Source organism: Fundulus heteroclitus, chromosome 15 (assembly GCF_011125445.2).
Source record: "Fundulus heteroclitus isolate FHET01 chromosome 15, MU-UCD_Fhet_4.1, whole genome shotgun sequence".
In the NCBI taxonomy this organism is placed as follows: domain Eukaryota; kingdom Metazoa; phylum Chordata; class Actinopteri; order Cyprinodontiformes; family Fundulidae; genus Fundulus; species Fundulus heteroclitus.
The window spans coordinates 9357403-9369623 of NC_046375.1; the positions used below are offsets into that span (position 1 = coordinate 9357403).

The following is a 12221-nucleotide window of genomic DNA, read 5'->3' on the forward strand; positions in this document are numbered from 1 at the left end:
GAAGACAGTGGGCAAAACTGTCATTTAGATGTGCAAACCTGATAAGGACATTTCCTTTTATCAAAAGACCTGCAGCTTTAAAAAAAAAAATGTAATTCAAAGGGAGTGAAAAGACGAAGTAACAGCTATTTTTTATTCATAAAAAAACATCTATCCATTTCCTTCCACTCCACAGTTGTGTATTTTTTGTGTTGTTCTATTGCAAAAATGACAGTGATATATATACATTTTCTGGTTGTAGCGTGACATAAAGTGAACATTTTTGATAAGAGACACAGCACTGCATCAAGCAATTTAGTCATGCAATACAATGTGTGTCCTAGTCATTTTTCGTTTTCTGTACCTGTATGTTGAGTGAGCCTGTCTGGTCTCCACTGGTGGCAGTTTTCTCTGGGAAAATGGGCACACCCATCAGGCCCCATTAGTCTTTACACTGACAGGCCAGCCTACCACTGAAAGCCTCTGCCTGGCAGAGGTTTCTGATTGCCTCAGACACTGGTCGGATATTTTTACTAACCGGCTAAGACACAGTGCCATTTGTTCAGGGCATTTACTGCTGGTGATAATTCTGATTTAAGTTCTCCACAAGTAAAGAGAGACAAGGAAGACTTTAAATAGTTTCCCATGTTCCATCTGCAGGTGATAAAACGGAGAGAAGGAAGGTCATGGAGACGGACGTGTCAACAGGTCTTGTAAAAATGTCTGATAATATTACCTTCTTGTTTGCAGACGGACGCCGCTCTGATGTACGACGCCGTTCATGTGGTGGCTGTGGCGGTGCAGCAGTCACAGCAAATCACCGTCAGCTCTCTGCAGTGTAATCGCCACAAGCCGTGGCGCTTTGGAGGCCGTTTCATAAACCTTATCAAAGAGGTAAAATGGCCATCACCTTCAGACGGGCTAACCTCTGCAGCTCTCCCTTCATTGCATGTTTCACAGAATTTCCTTTGTGCGACGTTGTTCTCTCACTGAACAATTTCAACGTTGTTTTCCATAGAAAGCATTTTGTCTTTGTTGTCCCTAGCGGTGATCATCGTAATCTGACGGACGTAAACATCTCAAACATTTCCCAACCTTGACATTCTCAGCGATGCTTTTGAAAATAGGATCCAAAGAAAACACAGCTTTTTCTCACAATAACTACAATTATTTTAGGGATGTTTCATTCTCTTTCCCCCTACATTTTCCCTGTGCTTATCTCGTCCTGTGTTTTTATCAAAGCCTTGCTGTCTCCTTAACTCCAGTCAGGGTCAGCCATTTGCTTTGTTCTCCAAAGCTTTCATTCTGTGGATGGTATCATTGCAGGTAATTTCATGAAGAGCCATTGTTGTAGCTGGACCCCCCCATTCCCCCACCCCCACCCCCAACTCCAACACACACACACACACAAACACCTCATTCTGCTGCTGCCGTTGCTCTCAACGCCCGTCTGTTCCTCCAAACAGCTTTGATGTTAAACTTCAAGCCCAATGAACCACATGCATAATGAACTCTTACCTGTCAAATCTGTCTCTGTTCTCGCTGCTTTATTGTTTCTTGTTATGTTGCATAGACAGAAGGTGAAGGGAGAGCCGGGTGGAATTAAAAATTGGTAGAGAAAATGTTACGTTTAGAAAGGTTGGATTTCCTTCGGAAAAACTATAATGAAGCCATGGGATTTCAGTATATTTCTGCTTTCAGGCTCATTGGGATGGCTTGACGGGACGTGTTCTCTTCAACAAGACCAATGGGCTGAGAACAGATTTCGATTTAGATGTCATCAGCCTGAAGGAAGAAGGGCTGGAAAAGGTGTGTCCTTAATTGGTACTGTTTTGTTTTGTTTTGTTTTTTGGCTAAATGCTATACAAAGCTTTTTTGAACAACAAAATGTCGCTGTCGCTGCTCTGAAGTCACAAAAGGTGATGTGAACTTGACACTAAACGGTTTCAACAGATTGGAACGTGGGATCCCCCCAGCGGTCTAAATATGACAGAGACTCACAAAAGCAAGACATCTAACATCACCGACTCCTTGGCAAACAAATCCTTGCGTGTATCCACTATTCTGGTAGATGAGTAAAAAGCACACAAGCTCTACACACTTACAGTATGGAGATACTACAGTTGCAAGACACTCTGATTTTCATACCAGAGTGTGTTTCCTTGACAGGAGGAGCCATATGTGATGTTCAAGAAGTCGGACAAGCCTCTGTACGGGAACGACCGCTTTGAGGGGTACTGCATCGACCTGCTGAGGGAACTCTCTGGTATTCTGGGGTTTCGCTATGAGGTGCGATTAGTGGAAGATGGGAAGTATGGCGCACTGGACGAGGGCGCGGGCCAGTGGAATGGCATGGTGCGGGAGCTCATGGACCATGTGAGTCGATATTCGTCAGGGTAATGTCCATAGTGTGTATTTACGCCACACACTGGGATCTCTTGTTGTTGTCCCCCACCCCCTCCCCCCTTCTGGCTGGAACACATCTTTTATAAAAGGGTTTCATTTGAAAACACAGTACGTCTTTAAAATAAGATTGCACTTCACTCTTACTTTTTACGTGCTTTCCATGTGTGCCCCGAACAACTGTAATCAAAGACCAAAAAATTGCACATGTAGATGTTACCAGAGCTCTTTAAAACCCACAGGGTTGTGAAATTAGCTTTTTCTTAAGTCTCAGCTTATATTGCTCCTAATTTACATTCACCAGACACTTTATTAGGAAAACCATGCTGATGCATGTTTTGCCTACAGAACTACCTCAGTACTTCATTGCATAGATTCTGCAAGATTTACAAACCTTTCTTAAGAGATTTTGGTCCACATCGGCATGACGGCATCCCACGGTGCAACAGATTTGTCCGCTGCGCATCAGTGACGCAACTTCCCGATCCACCACATCCCAAAAGGGGCTCTATTTGATTGAGATCTGTTGACTGTGGAGATCATTGGAGTACAGGGATACTATCATGTTGAGGAATTCAAACGTTGTGAGATGAAACTTTATCCTGGTGGAACCGGCTATGACAAAAGGTTTACACTGTGGTACGAAAGGCTTGGCCATGGTCACAGTGATATTACTCATGTAGACTGTGGAGTTTAAACAGTATTAAGCTGGTATTCAGGGGGCCAAAATGTACAGAAAGTAACCCCCACATCATTATACCACCATAATAACCACTCCTGCCATTTGAATCATGAAATCAAGAATCATCAGACCAGACAGCATTTTCCAATCTCCTATTGTCCAATTTTGGTGTGCCTATGGGTACTGTAGCCTCAGTTTACTGTTCTGTACTGTTCTGTACAGATGATACAGAACAGATGATACAGCAGCGTCCGGTGCTTCAAGGTTCAACATGTGATATTCAAGCCATTGTTGTCTTTATATAATCTCAAACCAGTCTGCCATCATCTTCTCACATATCACATCAAAAAAGGCTGTTTTTGACAACACAACTCCCACTTACTGAATATTTTCTCTTTTTTGCAAAGCACTCTGCAAGTAGGATAGATGGCTGTACATTGAAATCCAGCTGTTCCTACACCAACACCCATATTGCATTCAAAGTCACACAATGTCCCTTAATTTCCATTTATTTCCCATTCTGATACTCTGTTTGAGCTTCAGCAGGTCATCTTCACCTCATTCAGATACCTAAATGGAGTTGTTGTAATTTAATTGATTAATTTGTTAATCAAACAGGTATACCAAACACAATGGCTGGTGACTATGTATTTAGGATGTCAATTATTTAAGTCTATAACATTATACATGTATTTATTAACAACATACAACAGGCAGAATCAGCCCTTGGAGTATTTACATCTGGCCTTTGATGTTCTTAAGCAAAAACAATGCATTTAATAAAATCTTAACCTTAATCCTAATTATAAACAAAGTCAAGATAAAACATCTTATATGGCTAAATCTGCTGTGTTTGAATCAAACACATCAAAAGTTGTATTTATTACAATCAGTTGGACTAATCTTTGAACTAGGAGACCCAGAATATGGCAAATGGTCTTTATAAAAGGAGAAAAAGTTTAGTGAAAGCTTGTACAAAATACAAGCTGATTTTCTATTTATTGCCTGAGCATTGATAGCCACGAGGAGAAGAAATCAGTGCCAATGACATCAGAGAAAGTCTTGAGTAGGAATTCAAACTAAATAGGTTACACACAGCTGCTGTACGAAATTAAATAATTCTAAAAGGGATTATGTAAAAATACTCAGGCGCAAGTGCTTAACAGCAGCCCAAGGGTCTAATGTTATGTTCAGAGGGGACACAAGGTTAATTTGTCACAGAATAATCTACAGCAAAGACTGTTCCCTCTGTGACTCACCTTTGGCGCAACATAAGAAGGATTAGATGTATTACATGTAATTTCCAGAAAATCTCTGTTTACCTAAAGTGCTGGCATTGCCAGTCTTTTTTCCTTCATAGGTTCTTTGAATCTTCATTGCAATTTGACAGGCCTAAATGATGGAAACCAGTTGTAAATTGCCTAATTATACGACCCGACCAACATATGTGGTTGGTCGGGTTGCTTGGATAGGGATTCATGGAGTTGCTTAGTTTATTGCTTGTCTGTTGAATTACCAATTGTTTGGTCTATCGGTCTGTGTGTTTGATTGCTTGGTTGATTGCTCTGGCGTGAGGTTGTCCATTGGGTTGATGGTTGACTGACCGGTCTGCTGTTTGAATGTTTGCCTGTCAGCTGACTGGTTGGTTGGCTGGCAAAGGTTTTGGCTGGCTGATCAGCTGTGTGATTGTTAGTTATTAGATTATGGTTAGTAATTATATATATATATATATATATATATATATATATATATATATATATATATATATATAAACTAGCATACTTCCTGTGATCTCAACTGCATTCTCTAATTTTAATTATATTTTGAATTCAATTGTATCCCCCATAAATGAAATGTGTATTCTTTATTTTTTTTCATTAATATCATTATTATTATTTCCCTCTCAAAGTTAACTCCATTATCTGATTGCAGAAAGCGGACCTTGCTGTTGCTCCTCTGGCCATCACCTACGCCAGGGAGAAGGTCATCGACTTCTCAAAGCCCTTCATGACTCTGGGGATAAGTATCCTGTACCGCAAGCCAAACGGCACCAATCCTGGCGTCTTCTCGTTCCTCAACCCGCTCTCACCGGATATCTGGATGTATATTCTGCTGGCTTGCTTGGGTGTCAGTTGTGTGCTGTTTGTCATAGCCAGGTAACATGTCAACCCCTCTGATTTCATCCCTTCCACCTATTTTCTTCCAGTCAAGCAGTCTGGCTGTTTTGTTTTGTTTTTCCCGACATATTGTTACTTCATCCTGAACAGCAAAACGGCCTCTTTGATCTATGGTTATAAACAACAATGCCTCAGGACAAATTATTCTCCTTAAATAAACTAAAACCTACACTAGCGTGGTCTCAGGATAGAGCTTGTGTTATACAAGGCAGCTTTCCACAAACACTGGAACCGTAAAACCAGCTGCCACGTCTGAAGTGCAAGAAAAGTGAGGTGTACGGTTATCACTCTATCTTGATGAAACTCTCCCCCTCAAATACCCGATGCATGGCTGATGCAGTGGGATGTGTGTTAACCCCAGGGCTCCTCTCCTTTCATTCCTAGGAGTTAGGGTTTAATGCACATCTCAGCAAATGTTACCGGCAAAATGATCACACGAGAGGAAAGCAGCAACTGTCACCTAAGTTAGTTCAGAATATGCAAATTATCAGCATTTGTTTCTGTAGTGGGTCAGGGTAAGTAATTAGCATTAAATTACTGTTAAATTGACTCTGGTTCAAATAAAACAGACCCTTTGTTGTTTTATTAAATTACAGCCTCCTTTTGTGTGCTTACGCTATGCATTATATTTATTGTGTACCACATCAATCATGCAAATAGACCTGGTCATTTCCACGAGCCTAAAAATATGCAGTCAAACCTGAAATACAAGGTTCTCTACAGTTCGCTGACTTGGTTTTCTCATAATTGTAGTATTGATTGCAGAGCTGCCAGATTGATTAAACAATCCCCCCAAAAGCAGGGTATATTATTTTCTTTAATCCCCTGCAAATAGAGTGAGTGGAGTGAGCTTATGAAGTCTCAGTTTTGCACAATAAAACACTAAACACCTCAATCTCAGCAGGGAATAGAGTCTATGACTCAATTCACTCGCACATTTTTTTCTTGACTGAATACGCTATCTCATTTCAGAGCTCTAAAATAGAAAATAGAAAAAATCAAAAATAAACGCATTTCAATCAGTGGTTTCTTCCAGCTCCGTTTGGCACTGATTGATCTCACCATTACTTACAAAATAAACAGTATTTTCTCAGATCACAAACACGCATTTCCAAGAAGTGACCTCTTCTCCCGAAGAATGGGTGGCTTAAATTGCATTATTACATGTTTACATGAATTACTGGTTGTTGCAAATTTGTAAGTGCTTCTTGGACACCTTCGCAGCGGGTTTTAGGCGCCTTCAATTTTTAATACCCCCCAACAAGACACCGTTTACACTTAGCCCGAGATGGGCAAGACAACAAATCTATAAACCCAGAATGAGAAATTGAATCCAACAAGAAGGTAATGGAGGGAGTGTGTTTTGTGCTAAGATTGTTAGGACAGGTTAAAAGAGAGGAAAAAAAAAGATGGAGAACATTTCTTTTAAAATTCTGCTTGCGATTCAACATGTCCCATGAGCTAATTCTGAGGAGGTGACCTTACGTCTGCCTGTTCCACCCCCACCCCTTTTCTGATTGGTGTGCATGATGCTGCTCTGCAGGAATACAGGCCAGCCACAGGCATAGGTCGTATGGAGCAGCAGCCGTCGGGCGCTGTGCGTACGGAATACACATGTAGGCACAAACAGACACAAACACAATCCAATCAAGGGAGCATTTTATAGATCTACACCCACAACCTTGCCGTCTGCATACATCTTACGTCGCCCTCGGTCTGCCTCGGGCTGCAGCTTCACATTATATGTAATAAATGGGAACAACCGCATAACTGTTTGACTTGGAGATGGATGTGATAGTGTCAACACAAATACACAGCGGCTTCTGCAGAATGCGCGCGAGCTATGGGGGCTCTTGCAGAAACACTCATGCACGAATGAGTGGATGAATTCAAGAATAAAAAGGAGGGAAAAGCATGTGCAAGCAAACAATCTGAAATCCACTTAGCTCCACAAGGCCATTGTGTCATTACTGTTGCCTGTGGTTCCAAGGAGACAGAGCTCATTGGCATTCCAGTAAATCAGGCATCCTGATGGTGTTGACAGGAAGAATTATAGTGTGTCATCACCGCCATTTCCTCACAGAGGATTCTCCAGGGGACAGAATTGCCAAAAGCTGCCAAGGAAGGGCAACATCTCAAAAATGTTGCTGCATTCTGACTACATCTAAAATCAAATAGTTAATGAGGCAACCATGATTAAAGAAGAGGATTAAAGTGAGATCAAATGACATCTCCATACTTATATCTACAGTTATCTCACACAATAGCCTTTCACTTTGTTTCATCACAGATTTCCAGATTCTGGATGTGCTTGTCAGATACACTATGCAACAAACAGCTTGCGGCAATATTTTGAATAATTAAGGGCTGTGAGAGTAAAAAAAGGTAAAAAAAAAAAGAACGAGACTGAAATGAATTCCCCAGCTTACATAAACATTATGGATTTGCGGTGATACTGTCCTCTAAGGGGACAAGTAAAAGCAAACCATGCCAGCATTATACTCTGAAAGCATCAAGCATTCAGTCCTCTTTCCTCCTCCCAGTGAAAGATGACTCACCGGGAATAATCACTTTTTCTTCCCTCCACATCTCTGCAGACCATCACCTGTGTGTTTTTGCACCACCGAAGTCTTAAATGTGCACTCATCTGTGTAATGAGAGGTTTATGCACTGCAACCCCTCCATAATATCCCTCACTTTGTAATTGTGGACAGACTGTTCTTGCTGACACAGTCCGGTCACGTCCTGCATTGACATTTTGATTCACCTGAGGAAGTGTTACACACTGCTTTCCCTAAATATCACACTAATGCACAAGCACTGCAGTCCTCCTGCAATGTCTTAAAAAACGTACTCACATCCATTGAACATTTTCACATTTTGCTAGGTTACAGCCCCAAATTTGAGTATATTTTCTGGTGATTCTTTTGTAATAAACCAATTAGGAGAGGCACCTATTGTTGAAAGAACAATACGTACGTGTTTTTTTTGTTCATTCAGAACAATTTGAAAAGTTGGGCATTAAATTGGGTTCATCCTCCCTTTGTCAAAGCACCTTTTATTTCAAGTTTTCATTGGGTGTGCACATCTAGAAATTAAGATTTCTGTGCCTTCTGCTTTGCAAAATAGATCACACTCGATGAAATTGGATGGAGAACATTTGAGAACAATGATTTTCAAGTCTTTCTATCAAGATGGCCCAGAATGTTGTTCTATCCCTCTTCCCATGAACACTAAACAGATTAGTTGTCCATGCCTGTCACATGCTTGTCAAACTGGTCGAGCGGCCATGGAAGTGGGACCCAAACGGCAGTCAAAAAAACAAAGCAATGTGACATTTGTGGAAGCGTCTTGATCTTTTTATTTTGTAGCCAGCAGTGTAACCAAACAGACCCACCAACACCCATCAATGAACAACAAATGACAAACAGCTTAAATAAAAATGAACCTAAATCATTGGGGTTGCAACAAATGAAAATGGAAAATTACACTATTTACACTAGACAAAGAGCAAACAAAACCATACATTTACAAACGGATGCCAACTGAAAATATTTTAAACACATTCCTATAATTTCTTGAGTACGCTTCTGTTATAATACACAGAGATACGTTCTGCATACTCCCGTTCTCCCCAAGTCCGTACTTCCTGGACGTACTTCGCGTTATCGTGAATTGAGAAACGGCCATTATGAGGTCCTTCCACTGCAGGTGAAGCCACGCCCAGAAAACAACCAAACAAAACAAATAAAAAACAATTTATATCTTGTTTAACTGTTTTCTATTAATGGATTTCTAAAACAATATGCACTCATACATGTAACATTGCCTCATTGTTACAGTGCTGAAGACAAACATGTCCCACAGCACAATTTTGCCGCCACCACTTTTGTGTCCAGGACGAAACGGAGGGTTAGTTTTAAACTATAAAAGGTGTTAGATTTCTTTTCCACTTTATAATTATGTGCTGTTTTATGTTGGTCTATCACACATATCCTTATAGTACACATTAATGTAAAAATAAAGTGAGAAGGTTCTGGCATTATGAATACTTTGCAAACCAGTTTACTTCCTGGTCACTATTTCTGAGGGTATTTTTCTGTTTTTCTTTCTTGCCCATAAATACATATGTAGATAAAAGTTCCTGTTATTTACCTTCTTCTGTTGCACTTTTAAATATCCGAGATATAGCAAAAGCCAGTTTTGAGTTATACTTCTTGATATGGCATTATCTCGTGAAATATCTTCGGCCAGAAAAGCCATCCAAACAATGTGTGTTTCCCTCTGCAGATGTAAAAAGCCACAGTTGACAAACTGGCATCACTTTTCTAAACAATCTAAGTCTTCAAGACATGACCACAGGCTTATTAGCATGCACTAAGTTGCAGAAAAAGCTCCTCAACAGCATTACCTGATGGACCCCTCAACTCTGCATAAGCAATGCTCTCTCTATCAACCACTTCAGCACAAACTCAATCAGTTCCCCATGCTTAACACTAACCCAATCACCTTGTGCTAATGCCGTGCCACTTTTGCTTAGGATAATAAATGGGAAATGTCCACAAGTGACCCGGAGACACCAACAATCTGCCAAGACAGGCAGCAGATGAATGGGGGTAAAAGGGGGAGGTTCATAGGGGAAGCGAAGCCCTGGGGGGTAAAGAGGGAAAAGGGGTTCGCTGTTCGAATGAGAATGGGGTGATAGCGTGAGGGGGGGGGGGTGAGAGAACAGGCAAAAAGCTGCTTGGAAGAATAGGAATTGTTTGTTTTGAAAAGAAGAAAGAACAGGAGCAAAAAAATGTGAGATGCATATTGTACCTGCAGCTGCAAACTGGTGATTGCCGGTGCTGAGGAAACATTTAAACGCTCCAGAATAATGATGGCCAATATCATCATGCAATGGGACATTATCAGCAGTGACGCGGTTATTTCCGCATATTAGTCTGTTCCACAATAAACTGATGGCTTTTGAATATGCCAGTCTGTTGATTTTAATGAAAACACAAACGATTATCTTTTCTTTCTGCGGCAGCTCTGATTTCAATGCCTTACAAGCTGGTTTTTCTTTTAATGAACATTTGCAATTCTTTCGTTCCGGCTTCTTCAAAGTTATGTTTTCCGCCGTGATTTACATCAAGGAATTCTGTGTTCGGCGCTATTTCTACTGACTTTAATGTCTTTCTGCTCTTTCCCCTGTAGGTTTAGCCCCTATGAGTGGTACAACCCGCACCCATGCAACCCAGACTCCGATGTAGTGGAAAACAATTTCACACTGCTCAATAGTTTCTGGTTTGGAGTTGGGGCGCTCATGCAGCAAGGTATTTGCCTCAGCCTGTGGCTACAATTGCTCTGTGGAGCTGAGGCTCTCTGTACCCCACTGTCCTTAAGGGCTGGATTTTTTTTTTGTAAATCCCACTGGCAAGAGAAAGAGATGTCCAAGGATGCTTGGCAGCTTTGTTCACAAAGGTTAAACATTCATTTCTAAATTATTATTTTTTGTCACAAAATAACTACAATCTTCAATGTCCTTTTACAATCTCTAAGAAAGACCAACACAAAGAAACTGTGATTGTGAAGTGGAAGAAAAGGTTGCACGGGTTTCAAATATATTTTTTTATTTTTTTATTTTTTTACAAATAAAAGTTTCAATAGTGTATTAGCCCCAATGCATCAATACGTTGTGGACAACCACCTTTGGCTGCAATCACAATTACACGTACATCTCCAAAACGATTGCAGATCTACAGACTGATATTTTTGCCCCTTCTTCTTTGCATAATAGCCGAGCCCAGTCTGGCTGGTGGGAGAGTCTCTCTCAACATCAGTTTTCAAATGTTGTCACAGATTCTATATGCAATTTAGGTCAGGACTTTGACTGGACCGTAATTACCCATAAATATGCTTTGAGAATAATTATTCTGTTTTCACCGTGGCTGTGTGTTTAGTGTCGTTGAACGTGCTATAAGTTGAAGCTCTGCTCCAGACTCAGGTCCTTTGCTGTGATGGTACGCAATGTTAGTTTTTCCATCACAAGTAGTGATTTACATGTAAGGCAGAAAGGTCAATTTTGGTCTCATCTAATCAGAGCAATCTCTTCCACATATTTGCTGTTTTCCCCGCATTGGCTTGCGGCAAACTCCTAACAGCACTGAAGGCTTTCTTTCTTTGCACCCTTGCATAAAGGTCATATTTGTAGCACGTATGAATTATAGTTGTCGTGTCAATACTCCCAATTGAGCTGTAGGTCGCCCAGAGCTGTTATGGGCCTAATTAGTGCTTTCCTTGCCTGGCCTGTGAGTTCAGGTGGATGGCCATGATAGGTATGTTTGCAGTTGGGCCATTCTCCAAACATTTCCGGGTGAGGGATTGAGCAGCGCACCACTATCTTTTTATGACTGTTGCAACCATTGTAAAACTCTCCACAGCTGTACCCCTTATGTCTGTGTTGCTGGTCTTCATGAGGCTGTTTGTTCGCCAATGTTGTGTAACAAACCTTTTAGACCTTCACGGGACAGCTGCATTTATGCTGAGATCAAATTACACAGAGGTGAACTCCGTCCACTAATGAGGCGACCTCTGCAGGAACCTGGGGCTTGGATTTGATTTTGGGATATTAGAGTAAAGCGGCTGGACACAAATGCATCGAACGTTTGAACATTTGACAGCCTTGTCTCATTTTCCTTCCGCTTCACCATCGGGTGCTAATTTTTGCAGGTCTGCCAAATTAAATGGATAAAATGCATGAATGATTGTGGCCGTTAACATGATGAAAGTGAAAACATCCAAGGATTTGTAAAAAATGTGCTGTAGGTCAAAATCCCACCAAATATTTGTGTGTGTGGTTGCACTGCTAATTTTAAAGCTTAACGCAGAAGAATGGAGTAGAAGTTTGCATAGAAGTCAAAATGATGTGTTGTCTCTAATGCAAAATATGGAGAAATGCAGCAAAGCGTACACTTGGTCTGTTAATATCTTTTTAT

General features: G+C 40.9%; 1 protein-coding gene across 2 annotated transcripts in view; it reads left to right on the forward strand.

Annotated features, from left to right (window-relative positions):
- The window catches only part of LOC105929548 (glutamate receptor ionotropic, kainate 2), a 98907-nt gene that overhangs the window by 66762 nt on the left and 19924 nt on the right, over positions 1-12221 (forward strand). For both annotated transcript variants that reach the window (XM_012867386.3, XM_012867387.3), the window contains exons 7-12: positions 730-873; positions 1681-1788; positions 1933-2046; positions 2149-2355; positions 4997-5220; positions 10441-10559. In XM_012867386.3, the coding sequence (XP_012722840.1) occupies positions 730-873; positions 1681-1788; positions 1933-2046; positions 2149-2355; positions 4997-5220; positions 10441-10559 (916 nt within the window). The remainder of the gene's footprint in view (positions 1-729; positions 874-1680; positions 1789-1932; positions 2047-2148; positions 2356-4996; positions 5221-10440; positions 10560-12221) is intronic.